This window comes from Plodia interpunctella, chromosome 29, assembly GCF_027563975.2.
Source record: "Plodia interpunctella isolate USDA-ARS_2022_Savannah chromosome 29, ilPloInte3.2, whole genome shotgun sequence".
In the NCBI taxonomy this organism is placed as follows: domain Eukaryota; kingdom Metazoa; phylum Arthropoda; class Insecta; order Lepidoptera; family Pyralidae; genus Plodia; species Plodia interpunctella.
This window is the reverse complement of record NC_071322.1, coordinates 2,550,244-2,578,231: the sequence shown is the minus strand read 5'-3', so window position 1 is coordinate 2,578,231 and position 27,988 is coordinate 2,550,244. Positions and strand designations below refer to the sequence as shown.

General features: G+C 33.8%; 1 protein-coding gene across 3 annotated transcripts; it reads left to right on the top strand.

The window, feature by feature from the left end:
• The first annotated feature begins 31 nt into the window (after window positions 1-31).
• Window positions 32-27,162, top strand: LOC128682096 (uncharacterized). Of its 3 annotated transcripts, XM_053766593.1 has the most exons (14): window positions 32-325; window positions 952-1,258; window positions 1,523-1,776; window positions 2,588-3,034; window positions 4,602-5,027; window positions 5,523-6,110; window positions 6,662-7,138; window positions 8,083-8,161; window positions 18,177-18,228; window positions 18,382-18,422; window positions 19,011-19,140; window positions 19,759-19,841; window positions 20,628-20,813; window positions 21,142-21,324. In XM_053766593.1, the coding sequence occupies exons 2-14, from the start codon at window positions 970-972 to the stop codon at window positions 21,288-21,290; spliced, it is 3,201 nt and encodes a 1,066-aa protein (XP_053622568.1). In that variant the 5' UTR covers window positions 32-325; window positions 952-969; the 3' UTR covers window positions 21,291-21,324. The 3 variants fall into 3 exon arrangements, with proteins under 3 accessions (XP_053622568.1, XP_053622567.1, XP_053622570.1); XM_053766592.2 differs by lacking the exons at window positions 18,177-18,228; window positions 18,382-18,422; window positions 19,011-19,140; ... (1 more) ...; window positions 20,628-20,813; window positions 21,142-21,324 and adding exons at window positions 23,502-24,006; window positions 24,683-24,831; window positions 25,168-25,305; window positions 26,117-27,162; XM_053766595.1 differs by lacking the exons at window positions 18,177-18,228; window positions 18,382-18,422; window positions 19,011-19,140; ... (1 more) ...; window positions 20,628-20,813; window positions 21,142-21,324 and adding exons at window positions 23,502-23,987; window positions 24,683-24,805.
• The last annotated feature ends 826 nt before the right edge of the window (window positions 27,163-27,988 follow it).

Here is a 27,988-nt window from a genome sequence, read left to right as displayed (position 1 = left end):
CTAGTCTGTAGCGTAGTCTATGTTTGGCCTTTGCCTTTCTACATGGTTAAATGAAACCAAAAAAAGTCTATGTTTGGTGAAATACTAAGATAAGTAGTATCTAGTAGGTAACCAACTCAAGATAGGTAGGTAGGTACCTACGTATGTACCTACAAGAAAAGCAAAAGAAAGAAACTCATTGATTTTATCGCTCACTTTGTCAGTATTTGTGAATTTTGATAATTACATATTGACGAACGGACGCTGTACAGTAATTCAGTACTCTGTCTGAGGAGTATCTCGTTACAAACTATTTGCGGCGGCTACGAGGGGCAAACTACATGTAGTAAGTATTTAATATAACCATCCTTCCTTGCATTAATAAAAATAAATCTGTCTGTAGCGATAAACTCAATAAACTATAAACTAGGTATCGAACGGATTTTTTTACGGTTTTCACAGATACTAGTGTGTTCATATTTGTGTAATTTGTCGTGTAATTTTAGTGTTATGCTGACTAATAAACAATTGCAGCTATTGTGGTTTTAATAGGGACATGGTGAAAGTAATTTTGTGTCCTGGAATTTGTATCAACACATCCAAAATTTATGTCAATTTAAAGTTGGCTTCTATCCAAACATCTGGTCTGAAGTATATACATATATGAATATTGTTGAAATGAGATATTTATGAACCCATCTGGATGGTACACGGTTTAACCTAACAATACCCGCGCGACCCGATCTCATGCAATCCTAATGTTGTTCAATTGCTTTTATTATCCCATTAATGCACAGTCTCATTTCCTATTTTTAAGTTTTATGTTTAGACTGTTATGTTGTGTACATACCTATATCAATTATCACACATCCTGATGACAGAGAGAGAGAGAGAGTTTTAAGATGAGATGAGATTAATTAGTTTATTAATTTATATTAATAAATAGTATTCTGAATTTTCCCTTTTTTTCAGAATATTAATGTGTTCACAATGGGTGCTATAGTGTCTACGGTTCCGGGAATAACAAAAAAGTTATCAGAAAATACTCAAGGACAGACAAATGCACAAACAAATGTGAAGAATATACCAAGTATATTCGTAAACAGTAATTTATTAAAGTCTGATACTGCATGGAAAAAGAAAGTCAAAAAAGATGCGAAAGTTTATGAGATTGATGGTAAAACATACACAGAGAATGTGCAATATATCACAGAAGATTTCGGGAAGTTTAAATTGTATGCTGAGAGGATAAACATAAAAGATGATAAAGAACTTGAAGGTAAATATTACAACATAATGATAACACAAGTATCAAACTTACTTTGAGACTAATTCGCCAACAGTTCGACGACAGTGTGTAGCCGGAATTAGGCTGTGGCTGTGGGTAGCAACCTATCTGTATATTTAATTTCAGTTTCACCAATAAGCTCACCATACTATTACACGTGGCCTTCGAGTTTTGCAACTCTTGACTCTGTCCACCACGTAAAGGATGAAAACGTGACACTCTATCTCTAAATCTGAAAACGTTATCAACTTTCAGATTCATCACCCAAAACGTTTGATATGGATGTGCAATTATTTGGAGCTGGATATTTGGTTAACTCTAGTATTTGTCTAAGCGTTATCAATTTCAATACGCTAATTACGGTCTTAGATGATGTGTACAATTGTTTTGTGTGCGATGTAATGGTTTTTGTTGGTAATATTGACAAACACTTAGCCAACACAGATCATGAAAATAATATGGAGGCGTTTCCTCCATTAGAAGAGTTCGGCATTAGTATTGCAAGACTGGTGAGTTATTTTTTCAAACGATACTAGCTTTTGCACGCGGCTTCGCCCGCCTTTATTTCGTGCGTCCGCTCATAACTTATTATTGTCAATATCTATATACATATATATATATATATATATATATGTAAGTAAGCGATATATATAAGTATCGCGATGAAACCTAATTACCAGATTTTGTGGACCACCTGCTATACAATTGTGAAAACTGAGTCAAATTCCATTCAGTAGTTTTTGTGTGATGCGAACAAATGTACAGACAGACAAAAATTAAAAAAAAAAGTTTTGAATTCTTCAGGTCCCATAGAGATCCATAATTATTTTTCTATAATATCTCCTTTGTACAGACAGCCCACTAACAGTTACAAAGAAAGAAAGAAAAAACGTTTATTTGCTCAAACATATTAGTACATACAGCACAGTACAAATAAAAACAAATGTAATGGTTGAGGCAAAACGGTCTCCGCTCAGCACATGTCGTGGTGTGAGCCACGGCGCTGGTCTTCCGCGGATGCCATAAATAAAACAAACAAACAAAAATAATAATAAAGCTTAAAATAAAAATAAAGCAAAACTTAATATAATACAGGAAACTTAGGAATATCTAGGTGTATATTGAATTATGTTCTCTATTGTTATAAGTATTTATGCAGTTATAAATGTATGTAATATATGTAGCCGTATAATATATATAAAAAGCTTAGTTAAACTGCACACAAATATATATATATATATACAGAATAAAAATAGAAAAGAGTAAAAATAGAAAAAGAATAGTTAAGAACGTGATTCAAATAAACAATGTTTATTACAGAAAAATGAACACTACCACTGCGCCGTCTGTAATGTGGCAATCCACAAAAATGTATCTGAACAACATTTTAAGGGAAAACAACATGAAGACAACTTGCTACTGGCCGCACATAAAGTTAACGATACAATTAAATATAAAAACAATGATAGAGTTCTCAAAATAAGTGAACATAAGAATAAAAAGGGAGAAAGCAATAAAAAGATAGATATCATAATGGATTGCAAGGTGAAGGTTAAAGTGGGAAGTGTTGTCTTTGAAATACCATATTACACTTGGAATATGGTTTCTATAATTAAATCAACAAAAAATAAAAGATTTTATTGTATGGCGTGCAAAATAGATGATGCCATTGTTAATATGGCGAATCATATTGATGGCCACACGCATAATGACAACTGTGAAAAGTTCAAAATCAATCATGAATATGAAGATCATTTAATTAGACAGGTAAGATTTTAATTTTTATTATGTAACGGCTTCGCTCTGGTGGACACTTATCACTTGAGGTATAAAAATTGACAAAGACCTATTCTCAGAACTACTGAATTGTAGATAAGCCGTTGGAAAAGATAATTTTGTAGATAATAATTAGTTTAATTTAGTTTATTTCTTGTGGCGTGTGGTTTCCGCTCTGCAATAGGACCACTCCATTTCCTCCTGAAGGGATAAAAACAGCGTTGACAACGCGACATCAACAGCATCCCCAAAGAGGGCTCACGTCAGGCGGCAGCTTGTAAAATCAAAGCCAATTTCTGGCTCTCTGTACCCAGTAAAGATTAATGTATTTGTTACGGCTAAACCCCGCAGTGTGGCAAGAGCTAGGTGTTGCCAGTCTCACTTGGTTACACCTCGGTGGCGCAGTGGTAAGGTTCTTGCCACTGAACCGAGAGGTCCCGGGTTCGATCCCCGGTCGGGTCATGATGGAAAACGATCTTTTTCTGATTGGCCCGGGTCTTGGATGTTTATCTGTATATGTATTTGTTATAAAATATAGTATCGTTGAGTTAGTATCCCATAACACAAGTCTCGAACTTACTTTGGGGCTAGCTCAATATGTGTGGTTTGTCCTCATTTATTTATTTATAAGTGTAGCCAGTTTATCTTCGGCTAGACCTAGTTTCAGTTGTTATTGTTCTGGCTAAAGAAATAAAGAGAGAAAAACTTTATTCGGCTAAACAAAACACATTTACATATTATGCTAAAACATACCTAATAGGAACTTAATAATGGAAAATTCGAAAATCCAAGCCGGTTAAGTAACCAGTGTGCGTAGTGCGCCAGTGAGACGCAGCTAACCAATCACAGCGCGCCATTGTGACGAAACGACAAGCACACCGCCATGTGATTGGTTCGCTGAGTCTCACTTCGAGTCGATTCGATATTGAGAAGTGAAATGCAAGCCCGCACTTTTCCCTCTGCTCAGCTATATGCCGCGGCACGAGCCACAGCGCTGATTTTCAGCTGAGCCTGTGTAACTGAAATATTAAATATAAATAAAAGTTTTAAATAAAAGTAGAAATAAAATGGCGCAGCTAAACCAGGTGCAGCAAGTCATAGGTAATGCCACCTAGGTGTAACTGTAACTACACCTACTTCGGTGTGTAGCCGTAACATATTAATTTTATTTAATTTATTTCACCAAACTTAACCTACCATTACAGAAAACATATTCTAATACGACAGATTAACTTTTTAAATTATTTATGTATAACATAAACATATTATATCCAAACACGTTGTTGTGAATTCATTCAGAAAATAGGAGAAAATATCAATTTTCTCGGCCACTAAATTTATTTTCTATAGCCGCCCGTCCCGACTTCGCTCTGGTAAAACATAATAATTGATATACACCTAAATCTTCCTCAGGAATCACACTATCTATTGGTGAAAAACGGCATGAAAATCCGTGCAGTAGTCTTTGAGTTTATCGCGAATAGACAGACGCGTCATACGACTTTGTTTTATAATATGTATATAAGTATTTCTTATGATAGACACATTTCCATTACAGGATGAAAATTTTTCGCATTGTGGTACATGCAACACAATTCATTATTTGAACACTATAAATGTCCATATAAAATCTGTACACAAAATAAGAGCTGGTGAAGAATCGATAAACGTGTCACAAATCGAATCGGAAATTAGAATCGATAATAATAGAACTAATGCAAATTCAATTGATGTAAACAGAAACAATGATGTAAATGCAATTATGAATCAAAAGTGTGTTGTGTATTTATTCGGTATTAGAATGTCTGTTCTGTTGTTGTCTTTGAACGCAATATTTCGTAACGATGCGGGATTTTACTGCGCGTTGTGTAAAATATGTTTTCACTGGCAATACATTAATGAACATATACAAAATACAATGCATATAGTTTTTTTGAACTCTGTGCCGGCGTTACAACAGTTCGGTTATAATTATATAAGATCAGTGAGTATATAATTTTTTATATTATTTTAGTGAAATGTATTTGAATTTCGTATCTATTCTTATCATCATGGAATATTTTAAATTAAAGTGAAAAATTCATCAATGTCCGATCTGCAGAATAGCTAGACGTTTATGAGCCAGGCCCCATTGTTACGTTGTGCTCCGTTTCGTTCTTGTCCGTTGATGGATCATCGCAATAATGACGGATTCATGTGTACATTATACTATACAAAGTCTCGAAAATCATCATTGAACATGTTCGAAGGACATTATGAATGAAGTAAAAAGTCGTTAGTGTATTTTGACGAACGTATCACCACGACCGTTCGCTATCTGGAGGTACTGGGTTCGATTCCCAGCGTGGGATTTGTACATGTCATGAAACGTCTGGCCGAATGCTCGGCATGACATCTGCCAGATTTTTTTTTTAAGTGCGAGCACACTTGGAACAGCAACTTAATTCATGATAATATATAATTAAATATATATTTCCAGATTCAGAGTTTGCCACACTGTGGGATTTGCCATTTAGTTATACAACCTAACGTGTTGTTGCTACATTTACAAGACCCAGCCCACATAATGTTGACCAATATGGCTCTAGGATTCCATGTTCGTCCACAACCTGTAACCATTGCAAAAATAGCTCCGAACGTTAAAAACGACGCTCAGAATGTAAATAGTGATGCTGAAAACGCAAACAACGACAGTGATAATGTTGATTTACAATTTTCGAATAACGAAACACAGAATTCAAATGATTCCAAATTCGAAGTTGGTGACGGCGCACAAAGTCATGACGTTGACGTTGACATTAATGAAGATACAAATGATTATTTTGACAGTGATAAATATGCTGATATTCTTGAAGTTCAAATAGCTCTGAAGATAGTAAATTCGCAAATAACTTTGACATCTTACAATACCTTGGTGCCTGTAGGCGACGTTGGTAGACACTGCTTCGCGTGTGGACAATTTGTGAAGGTTGAGAGATTAAAAAAGCATATTAATAATGAGAACCATGTGAAAATGATCAAGGATATGAAATATGTTGAGGAATACGGGAATAACTTGATAAGACAGGTAAGACATTATAAATCGTGAATACATATAACACAGTACATTGTACACCGAGAAAAGAAAGTAACAGATTCTAATGAGTGGGTATTTTGAGGCCCGAGACGGAGTCGAGAGCCGCGAACACTAAGTTAATCGTAATTCTTTCGAGTGACACACATGTTTTTATACGATACATAATAATAAAAGACATTAATAAAATATGACATAATAGTCGCAGTATTTCGTATTTTTATAAATATAATAGAAGTGGTGGTGTAGCGGTTAATACTGTGAACCGAAAGGTCTCAGATTCGAATCCTACATCTGCCACGTGAGTTTGTATACCAATACCAAAACATGAGTATGTATAGCAGTTTTTTTACCATTGCAACACCAAATATAATGGTTAAGATTGGTTAATAAACGCCCAGTGTTGCCAGCCGACAGGAGACAGCGCCATATTATCTTCACTTTATTAATAACAAAAAAAAACAATACAGTCTGTATATGGTGTTTTTTTGTTCGTGTTTATTTGACATACAAATGTGCCTATATTTATTTTATTTTATTTTCAGAAATCGGTTTTATACCACTGCTCTTTGTGTAATGTGATATTGAGGCGAGGCGAGTTGAAAGAACACTTAAAATGGCCCATTCACGAGCAACAAAAGAAAAATATGACCTATTTAAAAAAATCACAGACAAATAAATTAACGAAAAAAGTTTACGCAAAGCAAAAAGAGGCGATATACTGCGACGAAGAGCCGGAACTCAAAATCATATCCTCAATTAATGTCGTGGGCATTAATAAAAAACGAAATACAGACAAAAAACAAATTATAGTAATTAACAGTTATAATTTGAAATTACCTTTGAAATGGGATGCATGGCATTCCATAGCTTTGATAAAGAATTCATATAAATGTATAATATGTCAGGAACATTTAAATGAGAAACTGAACGAAATATATGAACATGTTGATTCTGATGATCATAATTCGAAGCTATCAATGCCATTTATGAAGGAATATTACCCTGCGCTAATTAGAGAAGTAACTACCTTTTTTTTGTAAGCTTTTCATTAACTTGCGATGTATATTTTACAAGTTATTTAATTATTTATGACACGAGGAAAGCCGGCTGAAATTTGAAACTCGCTTTTGACAGCTGTCATGACAAATTAAAAATGGCGGTCGACTGACAAGGGGATATTATGTCTCGAGTGGAATCTTGTAACTCAATTTTGAAGCAGATATCTTCAACCGATTAGTCTGAAATTTTGTACACACGTTTAGTTTGAATGACGATGCATTATTATGATAAGCATGACAAGTTAATCTCTCAACGGTTGACTGCACGGACATGTTTTGTCACGCATTGAAAGCAATAAGATCTCCCTGACAACAAAACAATATTTTTGTAAAAAAAAAAGCTTATTTATCTATTGTTACCGAAAAGTCGATTGTGACGTGGCCCAAATATATATTCCCCGCTCCGTCCGCCTCAGCCCCGCGTATCGATACAACTTTTGTTGGAGAAATGACAATAACGCTTATCCTCTTGGTTTTTGCTTATATCGATAGAATACTATTGATTATATAATATATAATAGAATATCTGTTTGTAATCTTACAGAAGAATATACATATAATAGAATAATATATATAATTGAAGACTTCTATCGAGCCTAGTCGTAGTAGACTTTAAGCTCACTTTGGATTCAGGCGCAAAATGTATCTTTCGCAGAATGCGTCTTTTGCAGAATGTCTCTTTCGCAAAATGTCACAAAAGAGACTTTGAAATTTCGCTTTTCAAAACTAACAAGTTATATATATAAAAAAAACGCTTTTCGTTACATTATGTGAAGAAGGCATCATGCGATAGACGCATTTTACGAAACAGACATATTGCACCTGAGCCTTAACAGATTTGGATTAAAATAAAAAGTTTTATTTTAATTCATAACCAATATAGTTTTTATTATTTTTATTCACAGGTGAGTGATAAAGTGTACAATTGTGTAATATGCAATTTGGAATTGAATTCGACTGAGCATATACTGGAACACGTCAATGGTAAACGGCATATAAATAAATTCGACACTTTAAATAACACCGATGACAGTGACGGGGAAGTAATATCAATATAATTGGCTACGTGACTACGTATTTAAATAACCAAATATAATAATCAAATGTCACTTTAATTGTTCAGTTTTATTAATTATACGAGATTTACTATTTTTTTCAGACTCATTCATGTGTAATATAAATGCTTTTTGGCGCCATAATCCGTGACGTCACAAAACATAACTGTCATACTAGCTCCATATAAGATTTCATTTTTGACATTTGAAAAAAGTATCAGATTTGTCTATGGAGAGTAGCCAGTTGATATCTACTGGCTTGTAGTTATTAAAAAAGTGATTATGGTGATATTGTACAGCTAGATATGACAAGACTATTCTATTTTTAACTATTAACATATTATTTCCTATTCGTTTCTTTTCTTCTCTTTCTAACCAATGGATGACAGAACAACATTTAATTTGAGGTTTTTTTTCTTACTTTAATTTTAATTGCTTTTTCGTATTTTTCTATTAGATGATAAATACCTAATTTGTAAATAATTTAATACATAACTGTTCATATGTTATAATTATAATTGTGATACTATTATTAAGTTTGAACACGAATTATTAAAATTAAGGTTTTATTATTATAATTTTAATGCAACTCAGGTATTATATGTTGTATTAAATGAAAAAAAAAGTGTACAATTTTTGATACTACGATTTTTAAGACTGGGTCAACAGTCACCATACAATTTTTATTATTTTATTTGTTAGAATCGAAATTTAAAAAAAGTGATACAAATATTATGCTACATGATATAATAAATATTACAAATTATTATAGTTTTCTATAGGACACAGTTGCCACAATTTACTAAATAGAAATAGGTCGCTACCAAAATTCTTTTCGCAAATGTCAAACTATAATAATGATATATTTTTATGTAGTGTAGATTATTCTCATGTGGTATACTTAATTTTGTCTATAAACTAATGTGACGGTGGCGCTCGGGGCGCCGTCTTAATATTTCAAGTGACAGAATGAGACAATGCACACTTTAGCTTAAAGCATGCTGTAACTTTTTTATGAACTATCTATCTCTTAACGCGATCCACTTTACGACCTAAACTGATCTGCATCGCAAATTCGTACCATCGACTAAATTTTTTGTATGAATGCGATTCATTTTAGGTTCCGAAATTGAATTGAGTTGCATTGGAATCGTTCTGTAAAAGTTGATGGTAGGCCTTCAGGGTTAAAATGTAAGACCGAGTGAGATGATTTAGTTTGAATAATTATATTAATGATTATTATTTTTTTAATAAGGATTTGATATACTCCGATCTTATGACGCTGCAGCAAAACGTCACCTCTTTTCTATGAGATTTATTTATATATTTATTCGTAAGTACACAAAACAGTAAGTTAGGTGGGTACATGCATATAAAATATATGAAAATTACATAGTTTCTACGAATTAACCGAACTGACCAACAATAAGTGTACATAACATGTTAAATTATGCTCACATCAAAATACAAAGTGAAAACGACACTAACATATAAGGAACAAGAGGAATAGAATATAAATATGACAATTTAAATCTTTTATAACATTACGGCCCTTCCTTTTGAATGACATTAGTGAAGTGCATAAAATATGCAAGCAACTTTGGGTTTCTTAAATCTTAATTTTTGGTTCTAATAAACATTTTAGTGTCGCGAATATAGCCTTAACTTTATCGTATAACAGTTTCTGAAACTGTAAATGTGACGATCGAGGTTCTGTTACGATCCAGCTATTTTATTATTGCGATTTGCAGGTGTCCTTGTCAGTCTGTATATTGATTTGCGCGCCATGGCAACGGGTGATTTGAGATGGTGCTGCCATCTATTATTTATTTATTTAGCTGTATACAGCGGTACACATTATGTATCCTAATACTGTATTTAGTAAGAATAGTGAACATACCCTATTTAATATTATGTTTGTTAGTTTTTTTCATGACGACCTCGGTGGCGCAGCGGTAAAGTGTTTGCCTCTGAACCAAGAGGTCCCGGGTTCGATCACCGGTCGGGTCATGATGAAAATGATCTTTTTTTCTGATTGGCCCGAGTCTTGGATGTTTATCTATATATGTATTTGTTATAAAATATAGTATCGTTGAGTTAGTATCCCATAACACAAGTCTCGAACTTACTTTGGGGCTAGCTCAATCTGTGTGATTTGTCCTAATATATTTTTTTATATTCATAAATATAAAGCTGGCTACACACTGCTGGCACTTATTTGAAATAAAAGGAAAGCCTGCTTTCATCTTTCTCTTTCTTTTGTATAACTGCAGCCCTTTCTGTCGTTCAGTCGGAATGTCTATTACATGGAATTAGTAGGCACTCCGTACAGTACTTACTAAATCCATGATCTATTACTACTATTTATTCCAAAGTACAGTTAACACCACAACTACTTGATTTGTTGTTGACTGTACCGAGTCATTCAAATTGATATTATAAGTTTTATACGATACCATATTGTATTAAGTAAGTATAGATTATTTTACCAATCAATAAATTGTATAATTACATCATGTGTATTTATTTTTATTATTATTTTTCCTTAAAGTTGTATTCCTCATGGCTGAGGGTCGTCGTCATTAACGCGCCCATTTCCCACACTCCCTGTACACTCCCTGCACACTAGCGCCACCCTACCCACAACCATCCACATTATATTATAGAAAATTATAATAATTTCTAATAATATTCTTTATGTAGTGTGGCATAACCTGTTATATTTTTTTAAAATTTTCAGTTAGAAATAAAAGAAATTAATAAAAATGTGAGGTTATGCTAGTGTGCGAGGAGTAATCGCCTTAAGTGGAATGTAACACCCACGAATTTCTTAGCTATATTGATGGGGTAACCAACCAATCCATTCCGCCAAATATATTCTGTAAAAAGTTAGCCAAGTCTCGATAACTGTTTGTTTCATTATAAAAAATTCGAACCCAAAATTTTTTATTCAATTTAGTATGATATATGTACATCACTGATTGACGTCAAAAAATTAATTAAACTAAGTCTACTGCCGATTTCCAAAGCGCAGGGGGCTTACCATCATCTCTTAACGCGATCCACATTGCGACCTAAACTGAACTGCATCGCAAATTCGTACCATCGACTTAATTTTTTGTATGAATGCGATTCGTTTTAGGTTTCTTAATTGAACCGAGTTGCATTGGAATCGTTATGTAAAAGTTGATGGTGGGCCGGTGATCGGTGAAGAATAAACGGCGCAACAAACATCACCGCAGCCTTTTCCCTAAAGACGTGTAGGTATTATACATATATTTTCGATGACCTCGGTGGCGCAGTGGTAAAGTGCTTGCCTCTGAACCGAGAGACCCGGGTTCGTACCCGGTCGGGTCATGATGGAAAATGATCTTTTTCTGATTGGCCCGGGTCTTGGATGTTTATCTTGTTATAAAATATAGTATCGTTGAGTTAGTATCCCATAACACAAGTCTCGAACTTACTTTAGGGCTAGATATAGCTGTGTGATTTGTCCTAATTTATTTATTTATTATTTATTTATGAACAAAAAAAAATATTACTAAAAATAATTAAATATCTCTAGACTATGATTAGTGCTTATGCGATCACGAACGACACGATCTTGAACGGTCGCGTCGATCGCATAAGTATTAACATACTTATGCGATCGACGCGACCGTTCAAGTTCGTGTTTAAGTTTAGTTACTTATTTGATATAAATATTGGCCAAATCATAAACTATTTATCCTTACTAGATTTAATTGCTCTTTTTATAGAGAAATAAACAGCTTTAAAAGCATTATGCCGATGTATATAATAGCTGGGCCGTGGTATCTAACGCATAACCTTCCAAAGGCGCATAAGGTGCATAGAGACTAACACCTTTTGTTCTACGACTTTTGTCTAAACGTAATAAATACAAGAAAATTATTATTTTTTTGGTTTTAAAGTCGTTTCTATAAAACGTTAACTCTATGTTCGATTCCGATACGTAACGCTACTGAACTGTCTCGTGTTGCTTGGCTGTTACGTATGTAACAAGAAAAATACAATCTAATTTGCGATTCACATGTTAACTGTATAGTTTGCGATTCACATGTTAACTGTATAGTTTGCGATTCAAATTCAAATTCAAATTCAAATTCAAATCATTTATTCAGAAATTAGACCTTCACAGGCACTTTTTCTCGTCAATCTTTAAATTTATAGTTATTTCTCACAAGCTAGAAACTACTGGCATTTCGGAACGACCACTGCTGAGAAGAAATGCCGAAAGAAACTCATTTGAACAGTGTTGGTCCCTATCATGCCAGATCGGCTTACCATTATTGTTTCTTACAAAAAAATTTTTTTTTCTTTTCTTTCTAATAATATATAAAAGTACATAATGTACATAGTCAAAAGGTATATCAAAACAGGTTATGATTGTGATCCGAGTGCTGATTATAATATATATATATATATATATCGATGTGAAACACAATTAACTTACATGAAAATATATGAGAAACGAGATGACCAGTTCCCTCTGGCAGCACCCGTTCACGAGTTGACGCATGGGACAGCCATCGCGTAGCTCAACCATAATAGAGGGAACCTCACGACCCGGCCCACGACGCCACCACCAGATTGACCATTTGAGTGAGCATGACACACTCGATTCCCATGACTTCATAATTACAATTCTTATTCGTCGAAATAGAAGTATAATTCAGACACTTGAAGATCACAAATCACGTACATGTTTTACAAATAAAATTTAAATGCCATACGAATTATTATAACAAAATTCAAAATTGTGAATAAAATAATAAAAAACAGTAAAATAAAAATTAGGAGATCATGTGTGGAGTGGCAAAGTTGTCGGGAGGATCCAAGCGTTTTTATCAGTCAAATAGGCGTTAATTGTGTAATACGCTTTATCCATTAAATTTTTCTTAACATAAATTTTAAAATTTTTCATTGGCAGATTAATAGCCTCTGCAGGGAGTTTATTGAATAATTTTACACTTTGACCCACGAAAGACCGCCGAACCTTTTTAAGCCTGAATCTATTCATACAAAGTTTGTGCTTATTTCTAGTGTTTACACTATTTACTTCGTTTAATTTTTTATATAAATGTAAATTTGATTTGACAAAAATAAGCACATCAAAGATATACTGACATACCACAGTGAGGATGTTAATTGATTTGAAGAGTTCTTGAAGAGAATCTCGAGGTTTTAACCCATAAATAAAACGGATAGCTCTTTTCTGTAATACAAAAATTTTTCCTATGTCAGCTGCATTACCCCAAACTAATAGTCCGTAGGACATAATGCTATGAAAGTAGCTGAAATACACAAGTCTAGCTGTATCTATGTTCGTACACTGTCTGATCCTTCTCACTGCAAAAGCTGCCGTACTAAGTTTTTTGGCCGTGATTTCAATATGTTTATCCCACTTTAATTTGTCGTCCACAGTAATGCCCAGGAATTTAGTACTATGTACCCATTCCAGAGCTTTACCATTTACTGTTAAAGGTATAACATTGTGCGAGTTATTTAAGAGAGAAAATTTAATACATTTTGTCTTCTCTGTATTTAGAGCTAAGTTGTTGGTTGTAAACCAGTTAAGCACTACCGACATGCTATTACTTATAAAGTTATAGTTTTCACTTTTTCTATCGACTTTAAATAATAAGGATGTATCGTCTGCAAATAGAACTACTTCGCATAAATGTTGGGCAAGGCATGGGAGGTCGTTAATATAAATCAAAAATAAAAAGGGACCGATAATGGAGCCTTGAGGTACGCCTATGTGAACAGGTGCACTATCGGAAATTGTTTTGTTAATTTCTACTCTCTGTGTTCTATTATCTAGGTAAGACGAAAGAACACTAAGAGCCGCGCCAGTGACACCATAATGTTGAAGTTTATTTTTGAGTATATTATGATCTACACAGTCAAAAGCTTTCGATAAGTCACAGAAAATACCTACGACATCTTGCTTGGATTCCCAAGCTTCATTAATTATTTCGACTAAAGTGGCTGCTGCATCAGTAGTTGAACGACCTTTGGTGAAACCGTATTGACGATTATGTAAAATTTTATTTATATTAAAATACGACACAAGTTGACTGAAAATAATTTTTTCAAAAATTTTACTTAGAGTGGGTAATATAGAAATAGGTCTATAGTTTGTGGGATCATGTTTAACGCCTTGTTTAAATAGAGGAATTACTTTACTTATTTTCATTAAGTCTGGGAACACGCCTTCAGATATACATTTATTGAATATTATGGTTAGGTGAGGAGCAATCAGGTCAATAATGCTGCTCAATACTGAGACGGAAAACCCCCACAGGTCCTCAGTGTTTTTAACATTTAGGGCTTTAAAAGCAGATATAATTTCATCTGGTGTAATATGTCTGAATGTAAAAGTGGACTTAGGGTCCGGAGCATTTCTTTTTAATAGATCATCTGCCGCATAGGAGCAAGAGAAAAGGGATCCTGTGATATTCTTAGAAATGTTGGAAAAGAAATTATTAAATTCGTTGGAAACTTCGTCATCTGCACTTATGGTTTTACCGTCAAGTTTTAATACAAAATTTACGTCGCGCGTGTTAATTTTACCAGTCTCTTTATTTATGATGGACCAGGCGGTCTTTATCTTATCACTCGAATTTATTATTTTATTAGTTAAATACAAAGATTTCGCGACAGAACATACTTTTTTAAAAGTTTTAGAATAGCGTTTAACATATGTTATGAATTCCGCATTAAGATTGTACTGTTTTTGGCCATAAAGTTCATAAAGTCTGTTTCTACTAATATAGATACCGTTTGAGGCCCAATCACAAAAGTTAAGTTTATCTTTCTTGATGAAAGTTTTGATAGGAAAAGATTTTTTGAATTCTTTTTCTACTATATTGAACACCTCATTGTATTGGTCATTCGGGTTTTTTGTGAGGTCTACATCTGGCAATTTGTTATAAACGGATTCGCGAAAACGCATTTTACGTTGCTTAGTTAGAGGCCTACAAGTTACAGGAGCGGTGCTTAGGTCAGACTCTCCGTCACGTATAAGTGATACCTGTTGACCCAGGTGGTCAGACCCCAGACAGGCGAACAGTTTTTGATTATAAACAGCGCAATCGCAGAAAACGTTATCTATACATCTGGCTGAGGTCGAGGTTATTCTAGTGGGTTCAAAGAATGTGTGCTTTAAGTTAAATGAGTCTAGTAGATTTTTAAATCCATTGGTTTCCGAACATGAAACTAAAATGTCTATATTAAAATCACCGCATAAAATTATATGCTTATTGTTAGATGTAACTCGCCTGAGTGCTTCCTCCAAAACGTCTAAAAGAGTTTCGCAACAAGCTGATGGAGGTCTATAAGCAGAAATAATAATATATTTATCCAACTCCACACAAGAAAGTTCTATAGTACATTCAACTGATAGACTTACTATGTCTTTCCTTTCTTTATACTTATAACTCTTATTTAATAGTATTAATGATCCTCCGTGTTCGGCATTTTGTCTTACAAATGCACTTGCTAATATATACTTATCGGGAAAATTTAATTTAATTTCATTTCTAAAAAAGTGTTCAGTTACACAGAAAATATCAATACTATTATTTTCTAAATATAAACAAACTTCATTGAATTTGCTGGTGAAGCCCTGGATATTTTGATGTATAAGATTTAAATAGGAGGGCTTCACCGCTGTCTTATTATCTAGTTTAAAACTAAATTATTAGTACTTGTACTAATATTTGGTAATTTCGTTATATCGGCTATAACGGGTCTATAAATATTAAATGCTAAGAGTTTAGCAATGGTCAGCTTAAATCTATAAGATAGGTACACAGTACCATGGTTATATATGCAATTATTTATATATTTATTCAGGTCCAAAATGTATAATTTTTTAAATTTCCAAGTCAAGTTGTATATACATGTATTTATGGAGTGTATATACTTATTATTAGAGATATTTTTTGTAAAAGGAAATAGACTAAATATTATCTGACCAACACCCGAGTTCTCACACATTGCTTCACATATACATTCACATGTTAACATTCACATGTTAACTGTATAGTTAACATGTGAATCGCAAATTAGATTGTATTTTTCTTTATGTGAAAAAAAAAACGAAAAGTCGTAGAATAAAAGTTGCTTGTTTCGATGTACCCAAGTAGTCTTTAGGAGGTTTTGCGTTTGATACCAGTAACCCTGTATAATAGTTTACCCATAATGTGTCTACAACGTATCCCTGTACTAATTTTAGCAGGTCTATGGTAAGTTCTAGTTATATTTGGATCGTTATTTAATGAGTCAGTATCAAAATCGGGAAACTTTGATTTCGCATAACTTCGGAAATAAATGTGTCGTTCCACAGGTAAAGTTCGAACTCCCTTATGGTCGATTTTTACTTCTGTATTCTGTTCAAAAACTATTTATATCCAACATAAATACTTATTTCTGTATTATAAAACATTTTTAAAATTCAGAGGATCTGTTGTATTTATTTATTTATTCAAACTTTATTTACCAACTAGCTTTTGCCCACGGCAATTCTCCATACTTCAAACTACATGTATGCAATATTCAAAAAGATTGAGTGGACAGAGCGTGAAGAGGTAACAAACAAACTTACTTTCGCATTTATTATATCTAGCTTGTATCTTCTAGTAAAGACAAATTTTGAAATTATAAATCTATCAGAGGTTCTCAAATAAGGACAGGAGAGTAAAGTATAGTACGGCAGTGTTGCGACTTGGCGGGGACACAACCGTGCCTCTAGATTTGTTGTAAAAGCAATCATAGGATGATTGCAATCGTAAAAATACCGTTTCTAATTAATTGAACAACACAATGCTCCAATTAATGGAGGTATTTCGGAGCCATTACGTTAGGAGGAATTAAATCATGAGGTTCCTAATAATTACCTTTGTTTTGAGCTATATTTTAGTTATGGTCTGTAAGTACCTATATATTTTTTTAAAAATCATCTCCAACTATAAAAACATAAACTATATTCGTTAATGACGTTTTTGGAGAAAATGCTGCGGTGAAGTTTGTTGCGTCGCTTCTTATTTGGTAATCTGGTTTATGCATGGAATTAGTAGATACTCCATGAAGTACTTATTAAATCCATGGGTTTATGTAAATTTTGTCATCATCAATGATAACTATTCCATAAATAAAAAAAAAGAAAAAGTTAAAAAGTAAATACCTAATTCTAAGTTGAATATAGAATTTAGATTTTGAATTTGAAATTCGAATGTGCCAGCTGCTTTTAAAAGTGTTTACTACCAGTTTACTTCCAGATACAGGACATAAACTATAGATACAAGAAATATATTATCTATGGCATAAACCCATCGTTGCTGGCTGCGTCTCTTCCCGCGCAGGGCTATATTGCTATTCTTCTCATAGGCGATGGGCTAGCGACCTGTCATCATTATGTAGCAAACACAGCTAAATGTGGCCTCTGTGGTTTGCATATTTTAGCCCTATCTAGTACCTAGATATAGGGATATGTGATAGGTACTGGAACTCCACATCTACGCACGGATGTGATCTTTTTGTCGCTCGTTGAAAACTCAATCTGAAAAAAATAAAAGTTTGTCTCAAAAATGAAATTTTAAAAAGTATAATTTTTATAATATTTTGTATGTGGATTTTATATTCTTTGTAAGATTATAATATTTTCATCTGTATATTCTGAATATACAATTTACATCAATTGCTTCATGTAAAATTAAGTACCTTTCATAAAAACTTCTAGGATGAGTTTCACCAGTCAACGTTGACGTTGACATTCAACATTTAACCGCACAATTGCAAAAATAATAATTAAAAATGAGCAGCAAAGTACCTACTACTTTGCGTTTTTCTGCGCAGGTCTGCGCAGGTCTAATGTAACGAGTGCAACCCACTCAATGTGTTTTTTGTTTTTTTTTTAGCCTGCGCCAGTCCTGGCAAGGAGAAAAGGGGAAAAATGCCGATTAAGATAAAGTAATGCTTTTTTTATTAATTGTTTTTGTTTACGTTGGTTCAATAAATGTAACGTTCAGTGAAACGATTCAGGTTGATTACTATTAGATTTTTTAATTATTTTCATTGTATCATTTGACCGCCTTTTACGTTCCCTTAACTATTTTGTTTTAGATACCGATATCCGAACCCGGGCCTTTTGGATCGAAAAAAATGTAACGTATAATATTTTTTATTATATTTAGTTTTTTTTTTGTAATGTTGTTATATTATGCTAACTGGAATGTTTATGAATAACAAATGTCAAAATAATGACATTGAGAACTAGACCTATTCGCTTTGTTATAAAGATCACATTTCCACAATGTCCGCGTGCCAATACCTAAAGTTCTTGAAATTGGGCACGAAATTTGTAGCTATCCCTTTCTGGCAAACTGTTATTGCCATATACAAGAGAAAATGTCAACAAATTTTAGACCTAAGTTAAGTAAGTTTAGGCACGGCTTTGCTTATTCGTAAACATTTTAGTATAGTATTATAAATTCTTTGAGTACGGAGTACCTATACCTAGTTGCCATCAACTCAGATACCAACTTTTTGCCATGTGTCAAAAACAAAAAATTGTATACGTGGCTTGTCTGTGGGCACAAGTGACGTCACAAATGTTGGAATCAAAACCTTGGAATCAAAAAGCGTTTTAATTATAATTAAGTATAAGAATAGTTTAATTAGAACACTCATACTTATACGAAAAATCTTAATTTCAAAAACTTAAGTTAAATTTCTTATTATCTTAATTTCAGCGTCAATAAAACCGTTGGTGCCCGATGAGGTGCTAATAGGCCGCCCACGAGGTTGGAATTCTGCGTGGATGGACTACTGCGATCCTTACCATTGCAATGACTACCACAAAATTGCTTGTGGACTTAATAGGTAACCTAACCTACCTTTTAAAAAACCTAACCTTACCATAAATCTTCATAGTCGTATTTGCTCATTAATGAGGGTCGTGGTCATTTCTTACTAGGTATTTGTTCATAAATAACAAATCGATTTGTTTGTTTTGCATTATCAATCAAAAACGTTTTGTTACGAGTGTGGAATGAAACAAACAACTTTCTTGGCACTATTAACGGAGTGATTTGCCATTGCCTTCATCATTTCACACACAAATTGGAAGCAGGTGATTGTCTATGAAAACTGTACAAGAGTCAGATTGATATACAAACTCATGTGGCACGAATTCGTTTTCAACCTGGGACCTTTCGATCCACAGGCGGGCGTCTTAACCATTACACCACCACCGTTTCCTAACCGCTTCGCTTTTATAGTAGTGATAATTACGAAAGTCTGGATAAGCAACATTTTTTTTTTAATTTCTAGGCTCCATCGTTCGGCAAAACGATGATTTTGCCAACGTCAAGGTTGAGATTGACACGGAATATATCATGTTATAATGATATATGAAACACGATTCAGTGTGTAGCCTAAAATATAAGAGTTTACAAATATATTATACATACATACGGACTTATAGGTATTTAATTTCAGGGTGACAATGAAGTTTCAATGGTTCCAAAGCGGCTGTCATCTTATTTTGAACAATAAGTGTGCCACATACAGAGGATTTTTGAGTAAGTACCTATAATATACTATGTTTTATTTAATAATAAATTCTTATGTTCGTCTAGACGTATCTTCTCCTATTTGTATACAATGATCTCCCTTACATGCAAGAGGGTATACACATACACCTTTACTCAAAAGAGGAGAAAAATCGTTAAACGAATATAGATAATAGTAATTCTTTATTTGTCAGACCATAAAATAGATAAATTGTTAGTAGAATTTTTAACCTATGTTAGTAAACAACAGTCCATGTATTTTAAAATGAATTGAGTCACTGTATCGAGATTCATGTGCGTGACACATGAATCTCGACCCAGTGTCTCCGTTTTAAGATCACTCTTATAATTCTCTCACTAGCTTTTGCCCGTGGCTTCGCTCGCGTAAAATTCTATGAAAGCGGAACAAACACGATATTCATACAAACTTTCTCCCTCAATTATAATCATTTAAGGATTGATTTTTGATTGAAAAGTCGAACTATGTTTGAACGGAGGGTCTTTAACTATATGCATAACAAATTTTATCAAAATAGGTCCAGCGGTTTAGCAATGATAGCGGAACAGACAGACTTTCGTATTTACAACACTAGCTGCGCCCCGGGACTTCGCTCCCGTGGCAAATTCGGAATAAAAAGTACCCTATTATTCCAGGTTATATTCTACTTGTGTACCAAATTTCATAACAATCGGTCCAGTAGATTTTGCGTGAAAGAGTAACAAACATCAACACAAACTTTCGCAATAATATTACGCAATAATATTATATTAGATTATATTATGTATTTTTTTTAGAATTTGGGCAAGTAGACACGAAATACTGCAGAGCCTATGTGATGTTCGCGTTGCGGTCGGGCTGCCCCGACTCCTGTCCTGACGAGGAGAAGCCAGTGTGTGCCGTCAACCTGGATGACAACAAGCCGTGTGTGTTCAAGAGCGTTTGCCATTTATATAAGAAGAATTGTGGCCAGAAATTGCAACGTAATTCGTCTTTATCTTTTTACTTTCTATTATATACTAGCGACACGGCTCGGCTTTGCTCGGGTAAAGTCGTAATAAAACATCCAAAACTACCACAGGTATTCTACTATGTATTGGTGAATATCGAATTTCAATCCGTTTGGTATAGATTAAAGAGTTTATTGCGTGTTTCATATAGAGACGCGAATTCTTTTTAGAAACAGAGCTTTCCGAACGAATGTTTAACGATTTAAATGTTTGACGATAATGAAAATATTTTAATTTTTTATTATAAGTAAGATATTAATTTCTCAAGATGCCACAAACTATACTGGCTAACGTTTTCCAGAGTACGTCGAAGTGTCTTCTGACGTATGTCTGCGAGACAAGGATTTGGTTGTGAAGGCGCTGGAAGTTATGACCTACCAGGAACTGAATGGAGGTAACTCCACAGAACAATCTGACAAAGAGACAGTCCACAAGTACTATGTGGAATGAAACGTGGTGTTGGAATAAACTTATTATGACATGAGGTTCTGTTTTATTTTAATACTAGCGACCCGCTACCCTAACAGTGTTCACATAATGATATATATATATATGCACTCGGATCACAATCATAACCTGTTTTGATATACCTTTTGACTATGTACATTATGTACTTTTATATATTATTAGAAAAAAAAACATTGTAAAAAACAATAATGGTAAGCCGATCTGGCATGATAGGGACCAACACTGTTCAAATGAGTTTCGGCATTTCTTCTCAGCAGTGGTCGTTCCGAAATGCCAGTAGTTTGTAGCTTGTGAGAAATAACTATAAATATAAAAATTTACGAGAAGAAGTGCTTGTGAAGGTCTAATTTCTGAATAAATGATTTAAATTTGAAAGTAATTTTCGAAATTCGACCCCTAAAGGGGTAAAAATTGGGGGTAAGGTTTGTATGAAAAATAACGAAAATCTTTACTGATCTACCTACTTGAAATTTGGCGCAAATATTATGCAACAAAAATAAGGAAATCCGTGTTACAGCATTTCTTAAAATTTGACCTTTAGGTTAGTTAAATGAGGGTGAAAAGAAATAACGAATAATCCCGTTAGAAATTACGTCAACTAAAGATACCTATGGGTAGACAGCTCAGCGGTAAACACTAATATCTTGATGGAAACTAGTAATTCAATCTGCATAGGGTGATTTCTGAGAAAATTTTATTATGGTTTTACCCGTGGTTATAACCGAGCGAAGCCGGGACGGACGGAGTGCGTATACGTAAACAATTAACAGCGCGCACAAGAAATAGAAGCGGAGAAGAGTGTATAGTTGAACACAAAATATACGAGAAAACTAAACATTGCGAAAATACGAAAACAATGAAAAACTAAAATATATGTTCATAATATTAGGTCCTTACATATGAAATTTGCGTGACATATTTTTAATATATTTATATAATAAAAGTAAGCTGTAAACAGCTGTATAAATTTGAATTTGGAATGCCTAACCAAAGAGGAGACATTTGTGATTAAAGTGGCCAGTACAAACAAAACGCCAATTTCATATGTAAGGACCTAATATAACAAGAAAATAAGACGATTGTTGCTTCCAATTGTATCGTGTAAAACGTTTGTTGAAGAACGCACGACTGAATTTAATATTGTTTTTTTTTTTTTTTGCAAAACCTATTCAATATTCTGGTTATGAGTTCTCGTAAAAAATGAGGAATATATTGTTTCTGGCGATTTTTGCTATTGGTGAGTGCTGCATCGACATTTATCTCACGTATGTAGCTCCGACGGGGTACACAGGGATATTAATCAAACAACCACAGTATATTTAATTATTAACTGCGCCACGGGACTGTTCCGACAATATTTTCGAGATAATATACCTATGTGCTATTGCCAGACTATGTCGTCAAGGATAGAAAAATAAATATATTAGGACAAATCACACAGATTGAGCTAGTCCCAAAATAAGTTCGAGACTTGTGTTATGGGATACTAACTCAACGATACTATTTATATTTAAATTTATTTAACAAATACATTAAATTTTATTTAACAAATACATGTATAGATAGATCTAATTTTTAACAAATACATATATAGATAAATATCCAAGACCCGGGCCAATCAGAAAAAGATCATTTTCCATCATGACCAGAGCGGGGATTGAACCCGGGACCTCTCGGTTCAGAGCAGTGGCGTAGCTAGTTAACCTAAGTCCCTGGGGCAAATAAAAAGATGGGGGTCTAAGAGTTAATCCCTCAGGGGATTGTGTAAACATTTGTACTTACTCGAGATTCAAATTCAAAATTCTTTATTCAATTTAGGATGATATACAGCACGAGAGGAGTCTATTAACTCCCCTTGAGTAGCATAATTAGCTATTTAACACCTACTTATGGGTAATGCATTTAATTTTATACCTATTCATATAAAATTAATGCATATAGATTGGTATTGAAATATCCAAGTACAATAATTAAATGACACTTTAATTGATTAGTTTTATTAATTACGAGATTTACTATTTTTTTAAATCCCATTATTAGATCTCTATTGGAAATGATTTTTGACTCCAAAATCCATGACGTCACAATACCTTACCGTCACACGAAATTTCGTAAAAAAAAATAAAATTGTATTTGATTCGATCAATTGGAAATTAGCCAATTATGTTCAAATGTTGATCGTTTCATTTGCAGGTATAAAATGTACGTCGCCAATAAAAAGGCCGACCCAACATAGCATGTTCGACCGATTAGATTATATCAAGAAAAGGCTGGAAGCAGACATACAAAAAAACCAATACAACGTTCTAAACATTGTGAACGATTTACGATCTCAACAAATATTCCGCAATGGCCCAATCACACCCGTCACACGTCACAAGAAAAAAAAACGGACGACAGTAACTACACAACACACGAAAGAGTTGCAAAACATAACCAATAATAGAGCTACTGTCAGTAAAAAACCATTAAGAATGAAAAAGAAATTGTCTTTATTTGAGAAATGGGAGAAACATGTGAAAAAATACGAAAACAGCGACGAGGGTTTTTATAGAAGGGGTTTTATGAAGGGATTAACTTCGGAAGAGATTAAGAAGAGACATGCAATATTTTGTATCGACCTATTGCGGCCTGTGCTAAACGGTTTAAAAAAAAACGCAACCGTTACCAAGATATCAGGTGAACTAACTGCTAACCGGCAAGTTGCTTCTTTGATCATTATCATAACATTCGGTGCTGCGACGCCCTGACGCCCGAGGTTGGCAAATTTTGAAGATTCGGCTGCCTGCGTGAATATATGGTCACAGTTGGTTAATTCGAAAACCGTTACTCATCCACCAACTGTAAGTAAACTGTGGCCACTTTGTATAATAAAAAACTATAATAATTCATACTAAATTTCTTTATATAGTGTGGCATAATTTGTTAAAATATGTTTTCATATTTCGCTAAGAATTTAAATAAATTAATAAAATTGTAATAATGGCGCTAGTGTACGGATCAAGGCTGTGTCCCTTAGTCGCCTCGTACGACTTCTACGGGAGGATGTGGAGTTTAGGGCGGAACCACACACTAGGCATTTAATTTTATAAATGTTCAAAAAAATCGTCGTATGTATACGTCCGCTACAATGTTTCTTTGAATTTTTAGGTGCTAAGAATAGGATAGTTTTTTTTTAATTTTAAATATGGAAGTCACAGCGACACCAAGATCAGTTTATTTTTTTATGTCACAGGCTGTTTATTAACACTAACAATATCGTTGCGTTTTCTTTTTTTTGTTAACAATAAAAATTATCTATGGTCGCTGAAAAAATGGCGCTCCGGGTTTATACAAAACACAAACTTCTTTTATAATTTCTTCTTTCGTTGCAGATTAATTGAATTATTATCATATACTAATGGAAACGCCGAAACGCAGGATGAGGTAGAGTCTCTGTTGTACCAGATCAATAGTTTGCAGCTTCGATTCTTCCAATGGGAAGTTGGGTCAATAAAAAGAATATTCAATTTCATTATGCCAGGTGAGTTGTTAAGATGTGATTTGTTTTTTAATTGGCCTATTGTATTTTGACGACCTCGGTGTCGCAGTGGTAAAGTGCTTGGCTCTGAACCGAGAGGTCCCGGGTTCGATCCCCGGTCGGGTCATGATGGAAAATGATCTTTCTGATTGGGGTCTTGGATGTTTATCTATATATGTATTTGTTATAAAATATAGTATCGTTGAGTTAGTCTCCCATAACACAAGTCTCGAACTTACTTTGGGGCTAGCTTAACTGTGTGATTTGTCCTAATACATTTATTTATTTATGTCCTAATATATTTCACATAATAAATGAATTATTAAAATATTTTTTCAGGTCAAAGGCATACGTTTAAATCAATGAAGTATGGTGTGAAAAGACTTTTTGACATGTGGCATATGGACCTGTCGGATACAAATCGACTGATAAAAGAATCGAGAATGTTTCGACCACCTTGCATAGGAACAACACAAGGTATGCATATTTTATACTATGTATTTATTTACGTGAATGGTTTTGTTGTAATTGTCGCACATGCTTTTTTAAAACTACTTTTGAAAATATTAAGAGATATAAAGTATGCAGATAGAAAAAAAAGTATTGAGTTTGTCAACAAAAAAAAAAACATAATTTCTTACTAATTGTGAGTTGTGTATGCATGGAATTTGATGATAATGTTGATTTGTTAAGAGTACCTCTAACGAAAATACTGTACGTCGGCGTGACACGTGAAGAGATGAATTGAATTCGGCCGAACTGGCGTGGTCTCGATAGCTCACTAGTCCTAGATAGACATGGGTTCAATTCCCGCTCGATTCCAGATATTTTTCTTCTCAATGCGAAAGTTTGTGAGGGTGTATGTAAGTATATTTGTTACTCTTTCAAGCTAAAACAGCTTGGTACACGGGTTGAATGTAACCTGGATTAACACATAGGGTACTTTTTATCCCGAAATTCCTATTACGTAGTTTATGTCAGTATATTAAGTATATTTGCCCAGGATGTCAATGGTCTGACAAATAGGGATGTCGAAGACTATGCGTAGTGGAGAAGAGGTAGGGAAGCTTTGACGCTTAACACCTGAGGAAGATACCGGGAAAACGCTCAGATTATATAGAATAGGTGTATTTGCAGTTGTAGTGACTGTAAAACCACAGATTAATGAGATTTATATTCGTTCGACGGCCTCGCTAAAGTCTCTAGCGTCGACAACGCAGTCAGGGATGTCACTATTCACAAGTTACTTGAAAATTCATTAATTCACAATTTGTTTTTTGTTTTACAGGCTCGACAAGGACTTCGAAGAACACAATGTACACCAAACCAGCCACACCGAAGACCACCTGTTCTCCAAAGGACAAGAAATGCCTAGTGACCGCGAGTTCTTTCGAAGATTAAAAAATTTAAAAATTTTTAGAAGACAACATAAATTGAGGAAAATACGTCATTTTTAGGAGTCCGTAGTTCTATATATAAGGAATCCTTATTCACCATGTCCGTCTGTCCGACCGTCTAGCGCGGTCTAGCTCAAAAACTATTATATAAAGTACTAGAATAATGTTATTTGATATGGACACACAACTCACGCCGACAAAATGTTCAAATAAAATCTTGAAAAAAAATTAAAAAAAAAAAGAAATTTTTAAGGTACCTCCTCTACACGTGAAGTGGGAATATATATTTTTTTTTTCATTATTTCTTTGGTTTCGTTGTATATTAAGTAATAATGTTTCTTTCATGAATATTTGAGGTGTGGGAACCGTTTCTGGATTTAGTTTTAACCGCTTGGATTACATTTAGTAAAATATCAGTTTTAGAATCAATTGTCCCCCCCCCCTCTACAAACGAAACAGTTGTTACGTCTTTTCGACCAACCGGGATCCTTATCTTATGTCCTCTGCCACGTCTCTGTCTTCGCGATAAACTCAAAAACTACTGCACGGATTTTCATGCGGTTTTCACCAATAGAAAGTGTGATTCGTGAGGAAGGTTTAGGGGTATAATTTATTGTGTTTTTACCCGAGCGAAGCCGGGACGAGCCTCAAGTTCTACTATAAAACTTTGAGCGGTTATTTAATAATGAAACATGTTTCAATTGTGTTCGAATGTGTTTCATTCATTAGACTCACCACGTTATATAAAATATAATTTTACACGCTTTTGCCCGCAACGTCGCCCGCGTGAATTACTCTTCAAAAAAAGAGCCATGAAATTACGAATTTTCATATAAACTTCCACCGCCAATTCTTACCAAGGGTTTGAAACCCTATTATTAATTATTAACATTAAATAAAGTTTATATTTAAAATTTGTGTTTCATTTTAGAAATTACGAAGTTATAAGACTTCGTATGCTTTCAACCACATATTAATGTAATTTTCAAAATACAATTATTATATTTCTCTTCTAACCACAGACTAAAATCTCACTTTTTTTAAAAATTTTGTTTTATCATACTTCCAACTATAATAATAATCAGCCTACCCTTAGGTATCCCACTTACGAGTACTTATATGTGGTCGATACAGCAGTTCAGTCTCCTCCACTTCTCCCTGTCTGAGTTATAAGATGTATTACATTCGACAAGAGTTAGAAGAAAAGCGAAAAAGAGACGTATCGAGTGCGTTCGGCAAAATATGTATAAGAGATTCCTCTTAGCCATACTTCAACTCTTATCCATAACTTAATATAATATAATATTTTATCTAACTATATTTCCCACTATAATATCCCCCTAATTTTAAACCTACTATTATTATAAATGCGAAAGTTTGTGAGCATGTATATGTATGTTTTATAGTCTTTCACGCAAAATCTACTGGACCGATTGCTATGAAATTTGGTACACGGGTAGAATTTAACCTGGAATAATACATACTAGGGTACTTTTTATCTCGAAAATCCCACAGCTACTTAGTTAATTATAAAGGTGAAAGTTTATGAGTATATTTATTACTTCTGGTAGCTGATAATGATACTTATGTAACACATAGGCTAACACATTTGGTCAGAAAGTCTGAAAGTCACTGGCGCTTTATAAAGACACGTTGTATTCAAATTTTCATTCACATTAAGCTATTTTTTTTCTATATAGACATTTAAATTATTGTTTTGTTTTAGCTAAATATATCTTGTTTAAAATTCTTTTTAAAAAATT